We start from the raw sequence: 25,973 nt of genomic DNA, 5'->3' as shown, positions 1-25,973 counted from the left end.
CCGGCTCGCCGCAGAGCCCAGCACTCATTCAGCCACACCACGGTGACCCCACAGTGAATGTGCAAAGGCACATTCCCATCTCATTTCCCATTGGGAAACTTGTTCGTCTGGGTATAACTGGTTATACCAATTCCTGGGAACTGGTTTTCCTTCTATGCAAAGAGAATAATTATTACTTCAAATAAGCAAAGTGTAAAGGAAAGAAAAGGCTTATTCCTAGATAATTTATTAAAACCTTCAGCACTCAAGGTCAAGTTTCATGCAATTACATTGTCTCTAGCTTCCTGCACTTTTAAGACTTGCAGTGTTGGGTGGAGAAAACATCTATGCTAACAGGCTAGAGTATCTAAGGCCCCGAAGAAATGTTACCTAATTACACAATTACAGAAGGTACAGAAGGGTGTGAACTGTCCTTTGGCAGTGAAGATGCAGGACAAGATCCAGCAAACTTCATAGACTCAAGGAAGTGGAAAGCACAAGAAGCTTCACAAATTAATATTAACGATGGCAGCAACTCCCAAGGGGAAGTGAAACCGAGCCATGAAGTTCAGATCCAACTTTTCAAGGTTAAGGTAATGATTCAGATCTGAGGTTTCAATTCACCAATTATAAAAGTTGAGGCCAGCCACAAAATTCAAGTCAGGTTGACACCACCCTTTAACCTAAGAGGCTTCTGGATTTAGGACCAAAATGAATATTTCTGCTTTATGGGTTCAGGCACCTATCATAACTGAGCTTCAGCCAAAATTAATACACACCTGACTAGTCTCTTAGAGCAAAATCCACATGATATGCAACTGAGGACGACACCATGTACACAATGAAATTCCAAATCAAAACAGCAAAGACTTTCCAAAAAAAGATATAGTTGTGTTGTCTAAGCTCAGCACAGTTTTTATTCAGAGGGCTCATGACTAGAACCTTCTTATTGTTTTGTTTTTTTTTTATCTCTTGCCCTCTTCACCATTAACAGTGATCTCAGCGAAGCTAGTTAGGAGTCTATAAAATACTTTCAGGATAAAGAAAAAAGAGTAGCAAGCGAGCACAAGCCAACCCAAGGCACCCTACACTATATAAAACAAATACATACTCTAACATAGCTTAAGGAATCCATTCTTATCTCATTCATACTCATAAGAATCAAGATTAAGACAATCAAGCTCAAGTGAATTAAAAAGGAAACAAAAGCATTTTTTCTTCGTACCCATACTCATTTCAACTAAACTATTTCATCACATGAGCAGACATGTACAAGGTCTAGAGAAAGCCATCTAGCCAAAGAAAAGTCCCAAGATCAACCAAGATGCAAAATTTTATTGAAAATTAATGTCACACATCAATATAGCAACAGCCTCAGAAACACAATAAAATGGTTTTGGTATTAAACACACAGGCTATACGGTGTTTGAGTATTCATTTAAAATATATTGCTTTTTTCTCTCTTTTTTTTTTTTTTTAACAGGCATTATAAGAATGTCATGCACAGTGATTTTCATTAAAATTATACTTACTATGTCTCAAGAAAGATTAGAAGTAGGAGCATTAACATTTCTTTGATATCAATGCCAATGAAATGCATTTTAATATCAAGGTATAAGGACTTCAATTAAGAGTCTATTATACTTCTTGGAACAGTCTGATATGAAAGGCACTGAGTCACATTCCGCAACTGATTCTTCTCTCTTCAAGAGGCTATGTAATTATTTAGCCAATGACATTTACAGTTCTGCAAGCTCATATGAGGGCAATCGCCTCTTATGCTTCAAGGCATATACTGATCATCTCAAGAGGTCAGGAAGGAACTTCCTTCTCCCACATATGAAGTACAGTTCAGTTCACAGGTTACCGTGTATAATTATGTGCTTTCCCAGCTCACTGGTTATCAGCCTGTCACCAGAGGTAGGAAACTGCTTGGATAGACCAATTACCTGATTCAGTAGGCCAGTCCTAGAGTCTTCATTCACATTGAATGATCACACTGTCATGTAAGCACCCTTAATGTAAATGATATGAAAAAGCATTAAGTGCAAGAAGAGGGCAGCTCAGGCTCAGAGTTTAAGATTTCACCTGAGCCCTTGTGCTGATAGTTTGCTATCCCTGAAGAGCTGGAGCTAGTCACAACGCAGAGAGACCCAAGTGGAATCAAAGCTGCCTGGTTCTGTGCTTGCCTTGCCTGCCTTTCAGTAGCCGAAGCAAGTGCAGCAAGTGCAACATCCTAAGTTCACACATGGTCATGATGCCCGTTGGCAATGTTTTTTCAAGTAAGGTTGCCCACTGTGCTGCATAACACTGGGATGTCACTGCTGTAGTCTAGTGATGGCTCACAAGTGACACAGATGATGCTCAGTTGCACTCATCCACTTTGAAGGAACATGAAGCAAGACACGAAAGAGCAGAGAGGCACTTTTGCTGTCCACATCTCAAATAGCTGCTATTCTAAAGCAAGCAATAGTGCATCTTTTCAACTATACAAGTGGTTTGTAGGTTTGGTAGCTAACTGGAAGCATGGAAAGGAAGAGCCCTGATGGTCACTGGGCAGACAGCAACTACAGCACAGCGACAAGGGTGGTGATAATGACTCCCCTTAGATTTCGGGTATGGGAATTTCCCAAGGCAGGTAGTGGATGCAATCTGCTCTCCAGAAAATGCAGCTACAGGAAATCAATTAGTTGACATAGACTAATATGACCTGACTGACTGATAAGGCCCAATTAGTCCACTTGGTTATTCCTCAAAAGGAAAAGGCTTACTTTTCTGAAGTCTTAGAGATGTCAAAGAAGCAAACAAAAGACAGCTGGAAAAAAGCTTTCTTCTTTTATCTGTAGAGGACAGACTACTAAGCAACTCCACTTGCTTCTAGCTCCAGGTTATTTGATTAAAAACAAACAAACAAAAAAGCACCTTGTAAGATAAACACCTTGTAGCTAGAGAGCAAATCAAGTCATCATTAAGACCAGTTTCATAATTGTCATCCTCTTATAGGTAAGGAGGACAAATCAGAAAGCCTTTCCAGGGGAAAGTGAGTTCCAAATAATTTACATTCTTGTTTGGTGAAAGTCCAAGGTGCTGTATTGCCTTCCATGGTACAAGAGATTTCCTAGAGGTCAGACTAGATGATAACTGGAGCATGAGCTGGAATCTGCTCACATGGGCTGGGGATGCCTTGTATCTTCTGGTGGTCTGCCTCCTTAAATTTGCTGGTCGATAAGCCCTGAAGCAGCACTCTAGATACAGATTAGCATGTCCCTGTCACAGTATTTCTGTATTGCCATCCTCAAGCAGACACAACCAACATCCAGGAGTAAACCTTCATTGGAAGGATTGATAGTGCCAAGCATAATCCTATGTCTGGGCTGCATTTACAGTTCAGATTCCTACCTCTCACAGGGAAAGGAATAGTATTGCCTTTCTTCTCCCAGATTAAATAGCACAGAGCAAAAGTTATCTGTTTTGTAATCTTGAAGTACTTCCTGGAGTTTCCAGGCAAAACAAAAGGCACTTGACTTGGCTAGCTTTACACAAGGAACAATGGCAGAACTGCAACTGTATGAAATAGTCACTGCTTGTGTTTAGTTAGTTATGATTGATATTTAATCACAATTTTGGGGACTCTTCTCCATCAGCCCTCACCCACACTCCTATGGTAGAGCAAGTCTTGCTAAGACAACAAAGGAGATATTCAGAGATGGGATATGGCTCTCAAAGGAGATGTTAGTACGAGTCATCACCTGCTCAGACCACAGCTCTGCTGCTTGGAAGTGGATGACGTGACGTTCAGAGATAAGTCTTCTCCCACTGCATTAGGCTTTTTTCCTTGGTGGGTGGCCAGGAGGCCCACTCTGCATTTGGGAGGCACCTTCTCTTCAGGCTGTGCCTAACCACAAGTGTGTCAGAACCAGGTGTGCACCCACTGCAACTAAATCCAGCATGGACTATGCTGCAGGCACAGAGGTCCCCAACAGCACTGATCCAGCTCCAGGCTTAATTTCCCAGGGGCCACTAAAACTGGTGTTTAGTGATCCAGCTCTGCTGCTCAACCGCTGCTGATCTGGGCAGACACCAGCCACAGGGAACACCATTCCTGGTGTACCGTCAGTAGCTGTTTCACATCGGAGGGTTCCTCGGGAGAGATGCCACTGCCTGAGAGTGCGAGTTGAAGAATACTTCTCTACCAGAATTAGGGGCTGTTTTTCATGTAAGGATGTTTGAGCACCTCTTGGTGGGGATAGGCACAGCAGCCATCACATCCAGCCTCAACCAGCTCCTCCCTCATCGCATCTAGTGCCACAGGATCTGCAATACCAGGAATTTCATGGTGTGTGACTTGCCTGTTGATTGTTCCTCCTTTGTGCTGGTCTGGGCTTAACACTTTGAGATGATGTTTCTGAATGATTCAAATCCACCTTGTCAAGTCCCATACAAACAGCTTTCAGAGGTAGAGTTTGATACAAGCAGCGTGAAGATTTACAAGTCCTTGCTGAGAAATGGCCTCCTATGCACGAGCTGCTAAGCCAGGATATACTTTACAGACACAATAAGCAAAAGCAAAGGCCACTGGTTGCAGAGGCCAACAGTGCTGGTGCAAAGTCAAAGTCACCCAGTATTCCCTACTATTTTTATGTATTTTTAGACCAGACCCTTTGTGATTTGAAACAAGGAAAAACAACTCATTATGCCAGATCAGTAGGCATTTCTACACGGAAAAAAACACATTATTTCTTACCAGTGCCAATTTATATAGTTATTGCCTCCCTCTGTCCAGCAGTGCAAATACTTCAGCTATTTGTGCTATTACTGCATGACCAGCATTAATACAGGGCAAATTGACTATCACAGACTGTTTAAACACACCCAACCCTCTTTCTATCCCCCCCGCCCCAGCCCATGAACACTATTTTAATTTAAACAAGACAAGAGGCATTTTAAAATTGAGACCTGCTCAGAGAAACCCTACCGAGTTTCACAAATACAGAAGTAACAGGAAAGAGTATCAACAGGTTACAAAAACAGGAAGAAAAAGTTACACCAAGACAGACAACATTGTGGTTCCTGACCTCCAGATGCTACGGACTACAGCTAAGAGGTCTGTAGAAGTTCCTGTTGTTTCTGCAAAGTTTGAGTCCCTTCAGGAGATTACTCTCACTATCCACTCTGTTGCTATCAGGCTGTGTATTTGCCCCACTGTTCCTAGTCCTGCCAGCTGGGCAAAGGGATCCCAGCAGCTCAGTTTATGGATATATTGATGGGTTTGGGGGGCTGGAATGTTTTAGGATGGCATCGGTCTGTTTGGGAGAGTCTCTCCTTGAGTCCGTGAGTTCACTCCTGAAGCAGGCCGAAAGGAGACTGTAGAGAAGGAACCAGAGAAAAGAAAAAGATGAATGTAAAGGACCCTTCACCAGCCACCAAGAGAGAAACAGTCGCCTTCTACCTTCATGATCACAGTACAGGCTTTGAAGGAGGGAAAGAGCAGATGTTTCAGCACCTACAGTGGGGGTATGTGACATCCAGATTTAGAAAGATGGAAAGCCCCAGGTACTAGCAAGTGCTTGGCAAGGAAGAGAAAAGCACTACTTGATAGGGAAATCTGATTTCTGTGTCCTGGTCTCACGGGTAAAAATGGTGCCCCAATACTGTTTCCAATGACAAATACAGGAGGAAAAAAAAAAATCACTCAGCCAAAGGGGAAAAGGAGAGAAGCAGTTTCCACTGAGCTCACTTCAAACTTAAATTAAAAACCAGAAGCTGGTGCTAGGGAGAGGGGATGGTGCCTACTGTGAAATGGCTGTATTGATTATATCTCAGCTCCTCTCCTTTTCAAAGCCAGGGGGACCCTCTGCACTAAAGCTGAGGGGTCCCTGGCGCTGCCAGCTGATGTGGAAGGTACTCAGAGCCAGCAGAGCAAATACAGCACCTTCATATACCTAATCTCACCCTTTTTCTTGCTGACTTTCATCTTGGCAATTCTCTAGTAAGGACACCATCCGAGTGCCTGGAGTTTGCCACACATGCAAGCACAGCACTGAAAAAACAAAGCAAATCATGCAAAAATCCACTACTAGCTTCTACACGGAAAATGAGAATAACCAGGTGGAGGTATGAAGAACACCTCCCCTGCCAGCCTCCAACAAGCATGAGGCTCCTTGTACCTCCCATCTCAGCTGGAGCACTCCAGGCATCGGATACCTCAGCTCTGTCATACCTCATTTGCGAGGTTAATTCCTTCTCATTTGGATAATGAACTGTACTGTTCACTAGATTCAAAGGCAGCCAGTGGGCTGGTAGCTGAAGCCCTGCTGATACATCACAGCAAACATCTCTTTCATAGGATCCACCTGGATATAAGAGTCCTCTTCTTGGTAGCCATTGGAAGACTTTGTGAAAACCCTTCAGTTATGGGAGTTGGACTTCATGATCCTTAGGGGTTCCTTCCAACTCAAGATATTCTATGATTCAATGCTATGGCCAGTTGAAATAAAGACTGTTCCAAAAACAGTGTGCAGCAGGTTGGAACCCAGCACAGGAAATTTTGCTGAATGCGAAAAAGTGTTTTCCAGTGAAACCTTTAAAGACTGTGAAGATACTCCTTGTGATTATCAATGGTACACATATTTCACACCAGAGTACTGAACAAACCTTCCCTCCCCAACCACCGCTGGTATCTCTGGCAGAAGGGATCTTCCAGCAAATCCAGGTTTTAAACAAGTGGTGGCAGACCCTGAAAAGGAGTCTTCTAAATAAATGTGTGTGCTGCTGTTCTAACACGGGCCCTGGGATGTGGTAGTGGAAAAGGAAGAATAGAAACTTCAGAAAAAAACTAGCTTCCCACCTATGATCATGAAGGTATTTGGCGTAACAGTATATAAGAGAAAACCATGCACAAAGCAGCAAACAGAGAGAGGAGATGAGACAGAGAAAGATTGTCAATCTGGCACAATGTGGAGCATTACAGTATTTTGGTCATCTTCTGGGACACAAAGCTTCCCGTTATCACCAGATTTATCTTTTTTTATTCCAGAACGGTAAGACGATTGCATCTGCTCACCTGCCAAATGCAATGCTGGCCTGCGTATGCACTGGAGCAACCATACAGTTTTCCAAAATGACAGATTTATATTTTTAAAACTAACATTCACCACGATAATGCCATCCTTGCTTTTCCTACTTGTCAAAAAAGATGAAGCTTTCCATGTCATAGGAATGAAAGGGAAACTTCTTCCCGCACACCTAGATAGCTTTTCTTTGTCAACCATGGCTCAGAAAAGTCAATTGAAAAATCAAGTAATTCCTCCATCAAGGCTTGACAGTGGAGCATATGTGGATGCAGCTCCATTTTGAGAATAAAGAGCCAAAGGCAACTCACAAACATCCCAGCCCCACAGAGCCCTACTCAGACCTACATCTTCCAACACATTTGAACTTGGTTACTGCATATACACTTTTCTAGCTCTCATTTTTAACAAATGAAAACAAACCGAGACCGAGTTTTGAAATTATATCCCTACTTATAAAGTGAAAAGCATTTTCTTATAAAGCCAGAACAGACTCAGAAAGGGGTCACCATGCTGCTCAGTTTGGCCAGCCTGACTAGGAAGCAGTGGCAGGACATGTCCCAACAACCTGCTCACGTGCAAGGTTGCTCTTACCCAAACCAGGTCTTCTCTCCCCATTCTCATATCAACACCTGAAGCTCCTTTACAATTCTTTTTTCGGGGTACAGTTGCATCTATGAGTCTTTTCAGCCTAAATGCCCCTTTTCCCTGGACACATACCTTCATAAAAAAAGAACTCAAGTGCACCTAAGAAGCTATTGCTTGGACATACATTTCAGCACAGAGGACCCTGCTTGATGGCAGGCTGTCAGCAGAGACAACTGCAGCAGCTCTGGACAAATACTCTAAGTTATTTTTTCTCCCCACTCCTGGCATCCTCAAAAGCTCTTAATCTTTCTCCCCAGTATCTGAGCACACTCAGCAGCTGAGAAAAATCAGTATATAACTGGACAAGTGCCAGGAGACATGACATTTCATTAAATTAAATGGCCGGACTCATACATGCTGGTCTTAAAAGTAACACAAATACCAACCTCAGTTGCCCAGAACCCATCCTATTGATATAGGAAGACTGAAAACAGTAATTATGGCAAAGCAACTGTCAGCACCAAATGAAAGCTGTCATCTCCTGCCATCCATTTCTGCTTACAAAACCATTTCTCATCTGAAATGGCTGTAGTTCAAGCAGAGCTTTGAAGACATGCAGCTGAGCACACAAAGGTTGCAATGCCTAGCAGCTAGTAAATACAAGGTATAGTATACACAAACAGCGTAGATGACTGATAGAAGTAAATTGCAATAATAATGAGAATTTTAAGTTTCTCAAAAAAGAGTCCAGAGCCTCCAGAGCCCCTGGTCACTTGAACCATTTTGGCACAAGGCTTTTTTTGGTTCTTTTTTTCTTTTTTTTTTTTTTTTTTTTTGTTTTTTTGTTTTTTGTTTTTTTCACACCTCTACAAGACTCCAGCTGACACTAAAACACACACAGGCTGAAATGTGAACACATGCAGAGATCTGGCAGAAAGCCATGGTATTGCAGCAGTCCTGAGACTAGGCCAAGGCACCAAAACAAATCCCTTACAGGCTCAAGTGGGACTTATGTGGTGCCTTGGCCCTGTGCTAACCTCTGCAGAGGAATGAGTTATACCCGCAGCCTCTTGACGCGTGAGCTTACCCACAAGAACGCATGAGATCCTGAGCACTACCGCTGGCAGCTACCTACAGCTCGGGTGACTATTTTGTGTCACCCAATACAGCAGGTGAAGCAATGCCCGTGAATGACACTGCTTACGGTCTGTCTGGGAAGTCATCCTCTGACCCTGTAACTGCAAAGCTTTGGGAACAGAGGGGCAAATGGAAACCACACACTTATTTGGCCCTTCTTCTCTCCATCCTCCTGCCACTTATGCCACCTGAAGTGACCCTGCTGCAGCCCTGCCAGCCAACTTCAGATAGGGACTGTGTCTGCCTGGATGGAATTTTTCTCATGTGCAACATGGAGACACTTATCGGCGACAAATTAGCTTTAAAAAAATGCTTTAAAAGCTTTATTTGAAGGTCCCCTGGTCACAAAGCAATTCCTTCATGCTTCATCATTGCTCCTGACTTTCAGCTTCCCTTTTTATAGCTGAGGAACCTGAAGTATTTACATCGTGCTGAGACACCAGCCCTCCAACAGTACCATAGATGCTCAGCAGTAGGGTCCAAGCACTCAGCTGAGCTGGTATTCTCAGTCTCAGCTTCGCGTGCTCTTGACAAGATGGACAGCCTGGAGAAGACATGTAGATGGCTCCACCTTCACTGCCATTCCCACAAAGCAGATGAGAGAAGAGCACACCCACCCTGTGCTCCCCAGCTCAGGTACACACATGCAGTGGCTTTCTGTCTGCAGGCTGTTCAACAGCACTGCCTGGCTGTGTCTTGGGCTCTACTGGAAGTCAGAAATGAGGCTCTGAGCCTGTCCTCCTCAGAGGCCAAAAGGTGAATTGTATGGGATAAGAGACTAGAGAGGGATCTTACAAACAGTCATGACTTGTACTTGGGGAAGTAGCGCTGCTTTGTGTCATGAAATCTGTATCTCAAACTCAGACTCTTAGGTTCTGTACAGAAACCTGGCTGTGGCCAAACTCCTGGCACTGATTTCTACCAGCTCTGACCAGAAGGTTAACAAGAAGCTTTTCTGTTGGAAAGGGTTTTTCCAACCAACACAGTACTCTGCAAGTACTTGGCCCTTGGTTGAGCACCACATCCCTATAAACAACTGTGCAGAGCCTTCTGTGTCTCTCTCCTCTCCCTCTTCCCCACCACTCTCACTGCACAGGTCACCGCGAGCACACTCGTACTCACTGCTTCTGGAGCAAGTGCTGGTGCTGCTGCTGTTGCTGCTGCCGGTAGGTCTCAATTGTGTGCTGGGGAAGGTACTGCATTAGTTCCAGGGACTCTTTGATCTTCAGCAGCATTTCATATGTCTCCCGTCCCCTCACCTGCATCGTGAGAAAAACAAAAGAGGGAAAAAGAAACGCCTTAAAGGATTGCATCTATAGTGTCAGCAATCTTAGCAAGTTTTAGATAAAGTCATGTAAACAACCAGAGCAAGATGCAAATACTCTGTTTGTACTCCATGCATACACAATAGAACAAATAAGCCTTGTGCTACAGGTACAGCAGATAATGTTGAAGAGCAATAATCTGACGCTGCAGGTTAATGAACATCTTGGGGTTGTCATCATGTTCAGTGTAAATCTCTGCTCACAAAAAGCAATTTGCTGACCCAGTTTGTTAGGCAGAAAATGCCTTTACCTGCCTCAGATATAAACAGATCTGGTGGTGAATATTACATGCCTTGAGGAAAAAAGAGTACTCGAATTTGAGTGCTGGGTTTGGCTCTCCCTTCTCCTCTAAGAACAACATGGTTTGTGATTTATCCAACTAAACGTGGCTTATGGGGAGGCAGCTAAATGGCCAATTACAGATACTTTTTGCCCTTTCTGATCCTACCTTAACACAGTGTATTGCACTTCTATTAATCCACAAGGATGGTAATACATATAAAAGCACAGAAACATCCATCTTTGTCAATAGAAAACACTCATTGTCTCCAGAGAAAGCTCAAGCACCACAGACCCAGAAATGGCAGAGAAGGAAACCCAGTTTGGTCTCCAAGACAATGTCTCTGCCAGGACAGACAAATCACTTGGGATATTCTCATTTGCCTTGCACAAGCCACTTCCAGTAAGCAGCTAATGGGATTCTTCTCTTTTTTTTTTGGTTTGGAATATGTATTTAGAACAGGTAGCTCTGTGGACTGAAAAAAAAAAAAGAAAATACACCCATCCCAATCCTCAGTTCTCTCTGGTCCAGGTGAGCAGTTGACTTGCCTCAAGTCTCTGAGGAGGATACTAAAGGCAAAGATAGAGGGAACTCACCGGCAAGTATAAGAGCTCATCATCTGGGGAACGTCTTTTTTTGATGGACGTCATCTGTATGCCGTGAGTTCCTTGTCGAAAAGCTGGAAGAGAAACCCCAAAAGGATCCCATTTAAAAAAAAAATAATAATTAAGAGGAAAAAGGAAGAAGAAAGAAAATTTTAAAAGGGAGATACAAAATAGACATGACATGAAGTGCACGGCCAGCTCAGATCTGCAGTGCTGTGAAAGGGTCCCTGCCTGAACCCCTACAGAGCTGTGCTTGCAGCTCCTGGCTCCATAAGGCAGACATGACTTTGCAGATGTTGGGTGACCATACCGCTTGGGGAAACAGGAGTGCTGCACATATGGCAAAACCCCAGCAAGCTGTACCTAAAACAAGCACTGTCTCTTTCCGGGAACGACTGTGAGCTTTGGTATTGCAGTGCTCATGAACTGTTGGTGGATCAGTGATCCATGAAGGCAAGACAACAGGCAGGGAGCACACAGAATTCACTGACAAAATGAAGCCCTCCTCCAGTCTGCCTTCTGTTAAAACCTGTTGCCTTTCTGTTCAGTGCAGTGCCATCACTGAGCATATGTGCTAAAGCAAAGCTGAGTTTCCACATCTTGCATGTCTGATGAGTGCACTGCACTCCAGAGCACAGGGAGAGGCCAGAGCAGCTCTGACGCACAACAAGGTTTGTGTGAAGTCTTAATCTAGTCTAATCGCTGTGGCTGGAGACACATGCCACATCATGAAACACTAGCTAGAAGAAGCAGAGAATGACAGCACAGTCCCAAACAAGCAGTAAACGTAAAAATGTGGTTACAGAGTCCCAGCCTTTTGCCTTGAGGGTGGCAAATAAACATCCCCTCCAGCCACTGCTGGCAGGGCTGACCTCACACAGGCAGCAGTGCAAGAGAACGTGCAAACCCAGTTTATTAAATGCTGTTTTGTGAACGCCAGCTGATTTTTCAGGTTGATAGACCCTGAGCCCTCCTGCCTCAAGCCCATGCACAGCACCACTCCATCCCCACAGCACAAGTGCTGGGGTGACACCTGCACCCAATGACAGCACAATTTGCAATCTGCCCAGCTCTGCCAGCTACTTACGGCGCTTCGTACCATCACCATTCTTTGTGCTGTCGGAGACTTGCTGCTTGCGGATGCTGTCCTCATCTGCTTTGCGATCTCTGCCTGGGCAAGCACAAATGCGGGCTTCAAAACATCGGCGGCCCAAGACTTGCCCACTGGGAAGAGAGGTGAGAGGAAAAGTCAGCTGGCAGCTCAGATGTGGACCAGTGTTCTTCAGCTTCCCGCCAAACTAGGCACAGACAGACCCAAACCTCCCATTTCTCAATCAGAACGTCCCAGGTTTTGGGCAACTCCCACCTGCCAACATTTGAAAAATATCCTATGGCTTCTTGCATAGAGAATCCTAAGGGCATGCAATGCTGCCCTGAGCAGAATAGCAGCCAGAAGGCCGCCTCTCAAGCAAAGGGCTACACTCATGATGAACCACTTACTCTCTAGTTTCCAGGGTCACAATGATGAGGATTGGGCGACGGTTCATCCCTCCCACGCAGCTACTGTTACACATGAAGTTGTACAAGACTGTTGTGAACTCAGTACCAACCTAGATGAGACAAAGGGCATGAGCAGATGAGGTGATGGATGGAAAGCTCTGCTTTTTCCAGGCTCTCCTCTTGTAGTCCCACAATCATATTACCATGAAATAGGCCCCACCACAAGGCTTCCTTAAAAGAAATTAAGAACTCCTTCTCCCAAGGCATAAAGAGGGTGTTTAAAAGCTCATTTCTGACAAAGACGGAAGAATTCATTGTGATGAGGAAAGCACAAGATCCCAAGTCCTTCGACTAGGGTTGCAACTCCCGCAGCATCCCTTTGTGTGCTGTGTTGCCATCACCCTGAGCTCACAACGTACCTGAGGCGGCTCATAGGGGACCAGCACACTCTGCCTCCCAGTGATGGGGTCTTCAACGTACTGAGCATGGCTGTTCCCTTCTACCCTGATCAGGTGGCTGGGAGGTGCTATCTGCCCTGCGAGAGTAAGTACGCAAAAAATGAGACACCGTCCAGTGAAGCAAGCTGAGGCGCAGGGCAGTAGGATCTTCCACCAAGGGAAAACCCTGCACCTGGCCCCAGACATCTACCAGAGCACACGTGTGCCTCCCAGCATCCCTTCCCAAGGTCCCCACTGCCAGACATCAAAGGCAACACAGGCTTTCTCAAGCTGGACACATGAACATGGGCTCCCAAGATCCTGGACTGCTTAAACTCAAATGTAAACTGAATGGCAGCTCAGAGCCAGCTGTGAGCAGATGTCTTCAAGCAGATAACTCCACATGGGTTTTCACACCAGCTGAAAGCCTTTCTTTCCCCCCTCCCCGACGTGTACACAAAGCAAATCCCTTCTCGGTCACTACTCTTTTCCCCATCAACTGCTAGCCCTCTTGTGTTCTCTCCCATCAGTCTTGATCCTAAGCACCTAAAAAAGATTCAAGGAGCAGGAGAAATACACATTTAATTAGTGGTCAACTTGAAAAATCACGCTTGCTTGCAGGACCAGCAGAAAGGAACATGATCATCTTTGTTTCTAGGCCCCTCTCCAACAATTAAAAAAGTAGTGTCCTTCCTGCAAATTCTCTTCAGTGTTTCTACAACTAAATTCTGAGGAGAAAAGCCTGTTATGGGTTCATCCAAATAATTTGGTTTGCGTTTGAACTATTCATTTCTTACTTGAAATAAGAGCATGTTTCTAGATAAATAATTTTTTTCAGAATAAGCATATATAGTTTTAGTTTTTTCTTTCTTAAAATTCTATCATGGAACAAGGTATCAACCCTCAAAAAATGCAGTTCTATCAGAAAAGCACTTTCTAATACAAAAATCTATTTCAAAGGACTGTCTCACTCCACTCTGATTTTACACTCCCAAGTCCTTGCTTATTTTTGGGCTTGTCTAGCTGGCTGCATTGTAACCAGCAAAGGGATCCAGGCCCCTAAGACATCCTGCTAACTGACACCAACCGTGTTTTTTTACAGTAGGAGATAAATAATGCACGTAGAATAAAACAGATGCGTATGTGAACTTGTGTGAACTTAAGCAGCCATGGCAAAACAGAGCCCAACCCATGAGTTTGCAGAAAACCCCAGGACATTTTTTAAACAGCTGCTACTTTACTAACATGAGGAGATGCAAGTAAAAGATTAAAACATGAATACTAAACTGATAGCGTAAAATGTGCAGGAAGGTTGCCTACAGTTGATGCTGGCACTTAGTGTTATCCTGTTAGAGATAAACAGCCCCTCCGTCTTTGAGGCGTGGATTAAGGACTGGAGATGATATTGCATCCTGTTACTAGATCCCTGTCCCAGAGACATGGAAGCTCATTCCTGAGCACAAAAACAGCTGCTTCTCATTGCAGGAGCAAAAGCAGGGTGGGGAGAGGCTGCCAGGAGGGCACTGCCTGCCATGGACACAGACATCCATCCAACCTGGGCAGGCGTGGAAGTTTATTTCAGTACTTTCTTCCCAAGGACATGTTTGCACAGGGACAACTAAAGTATAGTATGAAGCTTCCTGCTAAGCATGGGAAATAAAAAGCTGCAAAAGATGTTGCAGGGGTGTCTGCTTCCAGCCGGTTTGCTGTGAAGCTGCTGCCAAATCCCCACACCCGCTGCTCATCAGTCACGCAGCTTTGAAGAGGGGCTGCCAGCAAAATGCTGCCCTCCTTACCCTCGTTGAACTCGCGGCTCAGCTCGTGGTTTGGGCAGCGTTTGACCACTTCAGTGACATGTTCAGCTTTCTTGTAGACTGGCATAGCCCTGATGACGGCTCCCTGAGGCGGCGGGGTCATCACTTTGATCTGGATGGGACACGTCTTGGCGATCTGGCAGTACAACTTTTTCAATTCGGTGGAATACTGGATGGGGGGAAAAGAGCAAGAGAGAGTCAGGATGTTCAGCAAGAGGCGGAAATGTGCCAGGAGGATGGAGATGGGTTTGCACAGATAGCTGAATGCACCACCTATTGCACACATAGCTGAATGCACCACCCATTGCACGCACATTGCATTTTTTCACGCAATAGCCACACCTCCAGACAAGCTGCAAAAATCCCCAGAGTTTTACCTGTTTTAGAATAGCAGAGTATAAATATATATTTTAGCTTTCCCAAATGCAAAAATCTTCCAATAAAGACTACTGCTTTTACATGAACAAATATAGTCTTTATTTCTCTTGGGCACACATCCACTCTTCCAAGGGATGCACATTACCCAGCTAACAAAACAGACACTATTCTTTTCACAACACCCTGGTAATCCTGGAAGCATTGGAAACCACACGCGTAAAGCATTTCGTCCTGTTTTGTAATAAACCCTCCTACTTTTGCAGAGGGGGGGAATGAAAACATGAACCTTGAAATTGAAGAGTACTTGAAAGCAAGACCCTGTGTAATTTGAGAGTTGTGCCAAATCTAACGTTTCAGTCATCTTTTAAAAGCATCTCACACCTCTTCTATCATCTATATATCAACCTCACTTCTAAACTCAAGGCATTGTGTCCATGAAGGGGAAAATAACAATAATAATAACAACAACATTAAATAAATGTCAAAGCTCAGAAGAGTTGAACAGTCCAAAGACCAGGTCCAAGAGCTGGCTCCAAAAGGGAGGTTGTGACAGTCCTGGGGTAGGCAATGAACACCTGGAGCAGAACAAGATGCTTCTACTCACTGTGCTAATTTGGAATACGTTAGACTCCCTCTTTTAAGATGTTCCCCACTAAAAAAGTAACTGTGGTGCAGCATTTTCCTGAACTGTGTTCACATCTGGAAACCTTTACTCAGCAAAACATCAAGCCATGGGCTGAAGTAATTGATTTCTGTTCAAAAAACGCCACTGAAATCAGGGTATATGCTTAGCAAGAATGATCACAAGGAAACTCTTATATGGTTCAGTATAGTCTAACCTGAATCCATTTTTCTGGATGTGCTCTATCAAGGAGACCCTCCAGTCTGCTCTGCTGTACAAGTTTGTTGCAAATTATGGCAGTTTTAATCAGCACCCCACTCCAGAGGCATCCAGTTTTCTCCTGGTGCTCAGACACCCATGAGCACAGAGCTCTCCCAGTATAACTCTAACCACGTAACCCACAGGAATTGCTGGCATTTCCGCTCTTCCATCTCTTTGGTTCTTGCAGAGAAAGAAAAGCGAAAGCCCCAAGGTGTTTTTTTTTCCTCAAAAAAATGACTGCAGCAGCCATAGCTGATATAGCCATGGTCCCATCTGTTCAAACAGAGCACTGACAGGCTCATACAGGTCGAGAGCACGACTTGGCCATCCACCCTGCCAGGATGGGAAGAGCTGGTGCAGGTATGGGTGGGCGTCAGGCGATGCAGCAACAGAAGGATTAGCTAGCAATATCCAGGGATTATTTGCATTTCAAAGTGTACACCTTGCTAACATAGGAAAAACCAAAGCTGGGAGAGAGACACTGGGTAGGAGAGGGGGATTAGAAATAAGCCAAGCCAGTCGCTTCCCTCCTCACTCAATGCCACCCTGCCATACAGCAGAGAAGATGCTAGAGGTATTTAAACTAAGGAGAAAACAAAATATCTTTAAGATGCAAAGACCAAATTGTGCAATGTATTTTATGTGCCTGCAGGCTAGAGATTAAACCCACAAAGGATTTACCCAGCCCGCGGAAATAGGGAACATGCCAAACAATTACAAAAAAAAGTTGCGAAACAGATCTAGATGGTGATTTATATCGTACATCTTTTAAACCTGAAATTCCTTATTGTTTTTTAATTAAAAAGCAATTTCTTACTGAAGGTAAGAGTGAGCTCACTATGTTGTCTATTCATCTCAAGAGGGAGGAAAAGAATCCCTTGTATTTGAAAGAGGAAGAAAATTTAGAAAGTATTGTTTCCCTCAACACTTCAGTTTGCTAATAGCATTGTGAAGGTTTCAAGGACATAAAGCCTAAAAAATCTCGAAAAAGCCAACTAATCACTTGGATACCTTAACATCACTGCAGTGCAAAGAAATTGGGCATCTAAAGGTGATGGGGTGAAAGAAAAGCATAAGTATGGAAGTGTGATGGCACAGGGAGGGCACAGCACACACAAGGAGCCAATGTGAGCCATCTGCAGACATTTGGAGAACTGAACAACTGGAAGGAGACACACACCCCTCAGTTATGGATCAGCAGTACTCATGTTGACTGTAATTTTATGCATAATATCTTAAGAAGACAGAAAACTGGGGTTACAAGAAGGAGAAGAAAAAATAAAAAATCACTGCTTCCAGAAAGACAGGAGAGGTGCCCAACACCAGGATGAATAGTGAGGCTCCAGGTCAAACAGCATGGCCCCTCTGCCAGCAAAGGGAGTGATCTGCTCCTCATCCATCCTTCAGCACCTCAACTCTCAGACCCCTTTGGCTACAACCAACAAGGAAGGTGTCAGACATGCAGCTTAAATTCACAGAAAACAAACAGCCAAAGGCTAATGGGTTACGTTGAACAAGCCTGTTCAAAGAAATACATACGTATATATATACACACACATACATCCCCAATGCACAGGGCAGACGCAAGAGCATCAGGCTCTGACCAACACCTTGAACTTGGCATGTCAACGAGGAAGGGTGACCAGGAGCCCACCTCTGCTTTGGGACACAGTCAGGGCATGGCCCAGCATGGAGACAGATGACAACAGGAGGGCTGCGCTGCCTTTGTGTCACCCGGTTGCAAGAGGAGATCAAGCCTCACAGGCACTACACAGGGCTCAGGGCTGTGGCGCAGAGCCACGATTTCACATCTACCCCAGGCACAGCCGCCCGTAAGTATGTAATCATTGAGTGATCGGTCATTTAACACCGGTGTAAATCTGTCCACGGGGTACCTGCTGTTAGACAGTAAGGGGCTTGAGTTTCCCACCCTGCCAACTTTGCTGCCACTGTGGGTAACCTGACACCCAGTCATCTATTGGCGTAAATAGATGCGAAAAACTAGGTCATGGTGGCTTCGTACAGAATTGGGGATAATCGTTATGTCCATGGAACAAAACAGGATATTGTATATAAATTTCAAAGCAAATAAGTATCAGAAAGAAAGCCCCGAGGGAAGAGCTGTCTGTGTAAGCAAGGGTTGCCCCTCTTGGCACAGGTGCCTCTCCCCTGTGGTCCCCAAACCACCCCACCTTGCAAGAAGTGACAGTCCCCTTGCCTACCACGTTGCTACAGGAACTCACAAACCCTCACTGTATGAGGGGTAAAAAAAATCACAAGACCAGCAATTTCCAGAAATCTAGAGCATGATCATTAATCAATGCTCTTTTGTTACTTGCTATTGTAGGAAAATTAATTAGGAGCAAAAATGGGAAAATAAGCCTGGCTTAATCAACAAACCTGTCCTTTAATAAGATGACAGTAGTCATTATCTAGCAGCAGGAAAAGCGTTGTGTGTGCCAACAGCCTAAGGAGTGCAAACACCACTTCTACCAGATGTACAGACCAAAAAGTTATTTAAAACAAAAGAGCAAAGCCTGGCGACGTCTTATCCGCTCGAGAGGGAGAAGAAAGAGCTTTGGCTCAGCCTGTTCTTTGGGGTTTGAGTGCTGCATGTCATGCCCAAATAAGCAGACTTCAAGAGATTGCTAAGAACAACAGTGAATCTAGTTTTTTGCTTAATAATATGTTTTAAAAGGAAAGAAGAAAACATTCCAGTGCCTGCAGCCCTGCCCTCCCCACCTGCCTGTGCAGACATACTGTATTACCCACTCTTGGCACTCTGGCTGGTAATTCAGTATCACAATACACACACGCCAGCTACCATCAGGCAACACCTGTCTGATTTCTCAGCAAGCCCCTTCTCCGGAAGATGTGTCAACAAAGCATTTAAAGGAGAAAACAAAACACTTTCCACCTCCCAAATGGAGAATTTATGCTAGAAATGACAGAAGTATTCTGGAAGTAAGCGCTTGGTGTTACACAATACAAGCTCAAATGGCTTTTCAGTGAGCATTCGGTTCCTCTGCAAAACTGATGCAATGAAATTCCCTAAGCACTACTTTGAAAATCTGCCTTTAATATCTGTTTTACCATCTGATCTAGCCAGGGATTACGACCCCTAAGTCTTTAAAAGGAGCAGGATTCAGCCAGCTCTGTGAATGCTGATGGATGTCAACTTGAAGGTGATCCCAGAGGTTGTCTTATGGCTTGACAGCTCCCTGAGCCCCTTGTGCTCAGATCAACAGGTCTTTCAAATCTTTTGCATAGTTCTTTCAAGAAGTCACATTTTAGTTCAACTCGGTTAAACACTAGATTCATTTTACTTGACATTTTCAAAGCCATCGGTCAGCCGTGCTTTTTCCCCTATGAAACTAACTCCAAGAATGAGAAAAAAAGAACATGCTAGAAGAGTTGGAAAGCAACATTTACTTGCAAAGTCTTCACAGATGAGCATAAGAAGTCACAAAGAAATAGCAAATCACTTGTATAAGGTGTATTCTCTTAAGAGAAAAAAGACAGTAGAAAGAAGGGAGGTTACCCACTAAGAATAAAAATTGAGATTTACTCATGCACCTTAAATATTTTTGCTTTGATGAACAATGATTTAACATTTGCCAAAAATTGTTGTAAGCATGTCTGGGACCAGATACACATGTGTGCAGATCGTAGGACCTTACTTGCTCTCAGAGCATGTTCAGCAGAGAAGCCCAAGAGGAGCCTTCCCAGTAGTGCTGTGGATGTGGACATCTCCTGACAGATTTAACCTTCATCTCAGCATAACCTTAACCCCAACACTACCTACATGACGTGTTGCAGCTTCAGGCTGAAGTTCTCTGTCTCATCAGGCTCCAGAGAAAAGCAGACAGCTCTGCTGCTAGCAGACATAGCCAACGGTCAAACCACGGGCATGAAAGAGAGGTCCAGAGGTCATCAGCCTTCACGTGCCTCCAGATTCACCACAGGCGATGACAACTCCCAGACTCACAGCCCACCACACCAGTGAGATGGGCCTGTGAGCACCCCCTGCCTGAAGGGGAAACCACCGTGTGACAGCCGGGGAGGATGCGAGCGGCAGGAGATGCTGATGCAGCTCCACAAGCGCTTTGCAGACGTTCACTAAACTTTTCCCCGGGGCAAAGGAAAGAACGCGTCACCCTCTTTCTCTCCCTTGGGGATGGGCAGCGATCCACTCAAGGGCGCCCGCCTTTGCGGAGACTTAAACTTCGTTTTCCCCTTGAGCTCCTCCACCCCCTCCCCGTCCCTGCCGCCGCGCACCCTGCGCCTCGCCGGGCGCGCACGAACGGTGCTGATGAGCTATTAAAATCCTTCCTCCGAGCGCTTTTCCCCAAGAGCCGCAGCCAAAGGCCGCCTGTTGCCACCTGTCAGTCGCAGGGATTAATTACCTGCGCCCGAGCTGGGAGCGGCACATTCCTCCCCGGCCTCACCCTCCGAGATGTTGACATCAGGCAGGTGGGCCCCGCGTCCCCCCGGCCGGCAGCACGGAGGGGACGGCGGAGGGGGGACGCGACCCACGAGCTGCGTGGGGACAGGCAACGCCAGCGCCGTGAAAACCGCAAGTGAAACAGGAGAAGCGTGAAGGAACGTGTCGGTGCAGCTCCGGGGCGGGCGCCGCTCCCACCGCCGGACCGGACGCCGACGGCAGCTGGTGCTGCACCTTGGATACCTTAGTGAAAAATAATAATAATAGTAATAATAGATATATATATATATATATATATATAATGTGTGTTGACCTGCTTAGGTAAACGGGGAAGGGGAGGGGCGGCAGGGAGGAGAACGGAGAAACGTAGCCTGCGGACAAGGATTCAGCGGGCCGGTGCCTGGTGTGCCGGATTCCATCCTGGCCTGCAGCCCCTCGCGGGGGGTCGCTCGCCCTCTCCCCACCGGCTGTGGGTACCCGCGGGGCTCAGCCCACGGGCGGGGATTGGGGGGAAGCCGTGCTGCCCAGCAAGCCCCTGAAAAGGGACGCTTGTGCTCGTCTGAGCTGCCGCAGCTCTTGCCTTGTGCTATCGCCTAATGCAAAGGGAGAGAAAACGATTATGTTTTTCCCTTCTGGCAGCGCAGAGCTGCCTGCACAACCACACACGTGACTTCGTGGAGAAAGGCAGCTCCATCTTCCCCCCTCCCCATACAAACCCCCACGATTTCCTCTGCACCGTACTCCCATACAGTCCCCACCAACTCCCGCAAATACCCCACACACCCCATCTCAGAGGACAGTGCTAAAGCAGCTTGAGAAGAGTGCGCACAGGGACACACGCAAGCGGTGATGCTGTAGGAGATCCCCCGAAATTCCCGAAAATACTGAATTCGGAGCATCCGCTAGATTCTCCCATCTTTAGGAAAACGAGCTTGTTCATTCATGTGACAATACTTCAGCATCTTGTTTGAGGCTCCCCAGAGACTTTAATTCAAAGCTGCTTATCTGCTTTATGAATACTCAGAAAAGCCACAGTGATAACAGAAATAACAATGATATTTTCCCATACAACTTTTGCATTGTGAAACAGCTGTAAAATTGAAAACTCTACATTTGAGGGCTTTTACATTTCAGTTTCATATCTACAGACTTATTTCACCAACAAATGAAGGTCCTGAGGTTTGTCCTGAAAACATTTTTTAAAATGAACAAGAAAAAAGAATTAACTGAAAAGTATCCCTGATTCAACAGAAAAAAACCCTCTGATGGAAAAGTTCAGAGGCAAGCTAGGAATTATTTACATGTTTTTTGATACAAAGTGATGGCTGGTAAAGGAAGGTTTTACTATCTGATTTTGTTAGTTAAGCTATTTTCCTTTGTTGATCTATTTTATTTTAAAAATATTTTAGAAATTAATTTCTTTAAAAAACAAAACCATAAGATTCCTGCAGTCAAATGACCTTACCTTGCATACTCAGCTCACACTCTGCATGTGTTTCATATCCAGCTTCTCTGGCAGTTTCTAAACTGCAACTTTAGCAGTACCCAAATAAGTTTCAGATGCTAACAATGTCTAGTAATTTGCATTTCTGATAGGCTGCTTCACACAGAACATTTTGCTAGTATGGATAAGGTAAGAAACAAGGGTGAATGAGCTGAAAGCCAAAGCTGAGCCAGTGCTGAACATCCTCTTCCCCTGTGGGTCACAGCAAATTCCCACTGACAGTACAATTCCACATTACAAAATAATATGGGGATTTTCACTGAATGAAGTAGCTTCCACAGGGAGCATTTATTTTATGCCAGTACCCAAAATCTGAGATACACTCTCAGATACCTTTCTTGCAAACAGAAGTTTACACAAATAAACAAAACACCCAAGAATTGTCCTGACCATAGCATGGTTCCCTCTGATGCAATGTAACAGGCCAAAGCACATGCAAGTGTGCCAGGCTCCAAACCCTGTGCTGATTCCTATAGGATCAGTACCCCCCAGCTTGTGACTCCACACATCCCTGTGATGTTATTTTCATAGGCTCTGCTGATTAACTGACATTAACAGTCAATTTACAGGCTATCAATAAAGCACTATCTTTGTGGCATCTCCTTTTTCAAAGGACTTTTCTTTAGGGTGATTTTGCAGATAAAGCCTTCCATTCATGGCAGCTCATGCTGCACTATGTCAAGCACTTTTTTTTGTTGGTTTTGTTTGGTTGGTTGGGCTTTTTGGGTTGTTTGTTTTTTTTTTTTTTTTTCATTTTTTTTTAGGCAGGGGAGGGTAGGATTGGACACAGGCTCCTTTTTTATCCCGTTCAACTCGCAGACTCTCAAGTTGATATCTAGGTCTCCCAATGTCTTCTGTATTACAAATATACAACAAAACTAACCTGTTTGACTACCAAAGAAGATAAAACACTATGAAACATACACTGTGAGAAGCCCACTCTCATACTACCTACCAAAACTCACCTAAAGGCTATGAAGCATTAACATTTTGGCAGAATAGTGAGAAATAAACAAAATTAGACTAAAATGTTAGTTAAAACTGGAATTGAAAAATGCCAGTTTCAATTACTGAACACTAATTCGCAAGTCAAAACTTGACAGCAAGAATCTGAATCGTCACAGTGAATGCACAAGAAGCTCCATGGTCTACTCCATTGCATTTCACAGCTCCACTGTGAACACACTCAGCTGTTTCACATCCTCCTAGCAGGAGGGGAACCCACTGCAAACAAAGTGCTACACTGAAGGTACAAGTATTTGCATCTATACAAAATGCAGACACCTGCCTGCAGGTAATGCAAGCGAATACATATACAACCACATGTGTTTGTTTACACGAAATGGTAAGTTGATTAGTATGACACCAAGTGTCACAGCAGCTAGAGACTTTTACAGTGACATGAACAGCAATAATCCCAGTTCTACTCATTACACCAGAACATACTCACCAAAGAGGCAGGTAAAAACCTCCAAAACTTGATTTAGCAAAAAAAACAAAAAAAAACAAAAACAAACAAAAACAAAAACAACCCTTCTGCACATGTGTAACTTTTGGCAGTACTGTTAACTGCCACCTGCTTGAGCCAATATGCCTCTGCATAGGGACATTTGTGAAGCCTAACCTAGACTTCAAAAAGGTCTGATTCTATGCGTATTTTAAAGAAAACAAGACTTTTCTTATAAAAGGCTCCAGAAATGAACTGGAAAGAACACATCCAGGCTCCCCACAGCAAACCCACCCCACCACATACTGCTGCTGACCCACGTGCACAACATCAGACTTGGGTACTGAGCACCAGAACCTGTTCTCCTCACAGACTACTTAAAGTAAAGCCTAGGTTAGCCATTTCAAACCTCCTCCTAGCTTGGCGTGGGGGATTAAACCTTCTTACAATCATCTGTCTCAGGTTCAGCCAAAAAGGAAGGCTGCTGTTTGCTTCCTATTAGCCTCCCAGATCTCACTCGTTTCAAGTCTGCATGTTCCAGCATGCTCCATCCCACCAGCCAAACTGCAAGAACTCTAACCAGCCAGAGGAAACATTGTCTGGAGTAATCAGACACCAACATTTAGTGCATCTCCCAGTCATTTTTGTCCCCTGCTGAAAGACAAAGGGTGATCAACTCAACCATACAAAGGGAAGAACCACATAGAGGTTGTCCCTACTGATTGTTTCTGTCCATGGTCAATTAAGATAAGAAATGGCAAAGCAAATGTCCTAAATCCCTCTAAAATAAGCCTGCTTCCACCAAATCCAGCCTGGCTTAATCAACATGAGTCAGCTGTAAGAGTCTCAGACAAGCAGATTAAGTCTTGCAGCCCTCTAGAAAGTAGACATATGCTTTGGGTCCTCGACAATCACAGGTTCAGATAGCTCCAGACCAGCTGAAGATCAAGGGGAGGAAGCAGGATACAAGGAAATGTCAGATGTAGGATCTAACTCCAAAACTCTTTAAGGTTCCTTCATCTGCAAATAAGGGGATTTCGTTAATATCTCAGAGGAAACCAAATGAGTTGTTAGTACAGTATCTGTTACAGCAGAGGGAAGCCAAGCTGGACATGAGAACATGTTCAAACAAACAAAAAAAAACAACAACAAAACAAAACACAATGAAGTTGTTCTAGCAATGTAGTCTTTTCAATCAGCAACATCCCAAGCCTGCAATTTAGGGGCAGAGTCAGACCCAGAGGTACCAGGCACTCTGCCACAGGCTGCACCAGCCATTCAACACCCCGGAAAGCAGGACACTTTGCTAGATGGTGACAAATTTCCACCCGAATTCTGGCTCATGCCAAAGGGCTGACCTACTTACAAATGCCACAGGGTCAGCATATTGCAAGGGTGAGGGTCTATTATGGGCCCATCTTCCTAGTTGGGTCAGTGTCAGGCTCAGGGGAGATGCAACTGGCTGTCTTTGCACACATTCTGATATGTGGGCATAGGAGAGAAAATTCAAGCAATTCAAAGCTAAAACCAGGTTTAATGTCTTCTGACCTATTATACATAAAACCTTTGCCTAGACACATTTTCTTTCCTGTTCACTCATTCTTGATTTATATTCAATGGACTCTACTTAAAGGACACATAACCCCTGAAGGAGTTCACATACATAGATTTGTATTCTTCCTTGCCTTCCTAAAGCGTTACTGAAGACATAGTCAGACTTCTGTGACCTATTAAGCCTTGTGCAAGTGAACATAAGAGATCCCTCTTTCATTCACCCATAACCTATGTGGAGAGTCAGCTTCCCTGCCCATTCCAGATGGTTCAGCAACAACCCTTCTGCAGATGAACACATTACCGACACAAACTGCAGGACATCTCCAGACTGTGTGCTTCAGTGCAAGCAAGGGATATCAGATTTATTTCAAAGGGCTCAGTTTTCAGCAACATTCATCCAGAGGGAAAGCTGGTAGGTCTGGCTGAGCACTCTTGTCTCCTCAGATAGCACAAATTCAGAATCCGAAGGTGTGTGTTGCACTACGTGACAGCTCAGGGTTCTCCCACAGTAGCCCTCTCTAGCTCTTTTCTTCATCCAAAGTTTCCATCCAAAGCCACAGGTCAGACAGAGCCAGTGTGAGAGCCCTGGGACACCACAGCCCAGCCCAGAAAATGTGAAAACATCTGAGACTACCCCCTATGAAACATGGGATTTATTAACCATACTAAAATCCACAGCCAAAACACATTAGGTCTTCCCTGAGCAGAGAGCAAGACACTCTGCCTCTAAAATGGACTAAGCAGTGTGAGGGGGTTGATGACTGTGTGGGTATTTTCTTGGCTAGACATGCCTACTTCAATGACGCACTGTCACCAAGAACAGGATCGCTCCCCGGCTGTTCCTTGAGTCAGAAACCAGTCACTCACTACGTCCCTTGAAGCAGGAACAGCAGCTAAATGGGGGGGCCAAGGGTCTCAACTGTGAACTTGAATGCTCTGATAGAATAAGAGGCCACCAGCCAAGTCAATCAATGAGTTCTCTTCTGTATGGACACTTTCAACAAAGACTGAATGGCTCTGATGGAAAA

The 25,973-nt window shown here is 44.7% G+C and overlaps 1 protein-coding gene across 11 annotated transcripts in view; it reads right to left on the bottom strand.

Moving 5' to 3' along the window:
* TP63 (tumor protein p63) overlaps window positions 1–25,973 on the bottom strand; it is a 140,927-nt gene that overhangs the window by 7,658 nt on the left and 107,296 nt on the right. For 5 of the 11 annotated variants that reach the window (XM_065073562.1, XM_065073568.1, XM_065073563.1 and 2 more), the window contains 6 exons: window positions 14,718–14,904; window positions 12,904–13,019; window positions 12,485–12,594; window positions 12,072–12,208; window positions 10,976–11,058; window positions 9,897–10,033 (listed from right to left, as the gene is read on the bottom strand). In XM_065073562.1, the coding sequence (XP_064929634.1) occupies window positions 9,897–10,033; window positions 10,976–11,058; window positions 12,072–12,208; window positions 12,485–12,594; window positions 12,904–13,019; window positions 14,718–14,904 (770 nt within the window). Of the gene's footprint in view, window positions 1–1,294; window positions 5,344–9,896; window positions 10,034–10,975; window positions 11,059–12,071; window positions 12,209–12,484; window positions 12,595–12,903; window positions 13,020–14,717; window positions 14,905–25,973 lie in introns of those variants that run through there. The other 6 variants (XM_021280579.2, XM_065073565.1, XM_065073567.1 and 3 more) reach the window with 2 other exon arrangements.

The sequence above is a fragment of the Columba livia genome, chromosome 9 (genome assembly GCF_036013475.1).
Source record: "Columba livia isolate bColLiv1 breed racing homer chromosome 9, bColLiv1.pat.W.v2, whole genome shotgun sequence".
NCBI classification, from domain to species: Eukaryota; Metazoa; Chordata; class Aves; order Columbiformes; family Columbidae; genus Columba; species Columba livia.
Note: the sequence above shows the minus strand (reverse complement) of the source record. Positions and strands in the feature narration are given on the sequence as shown.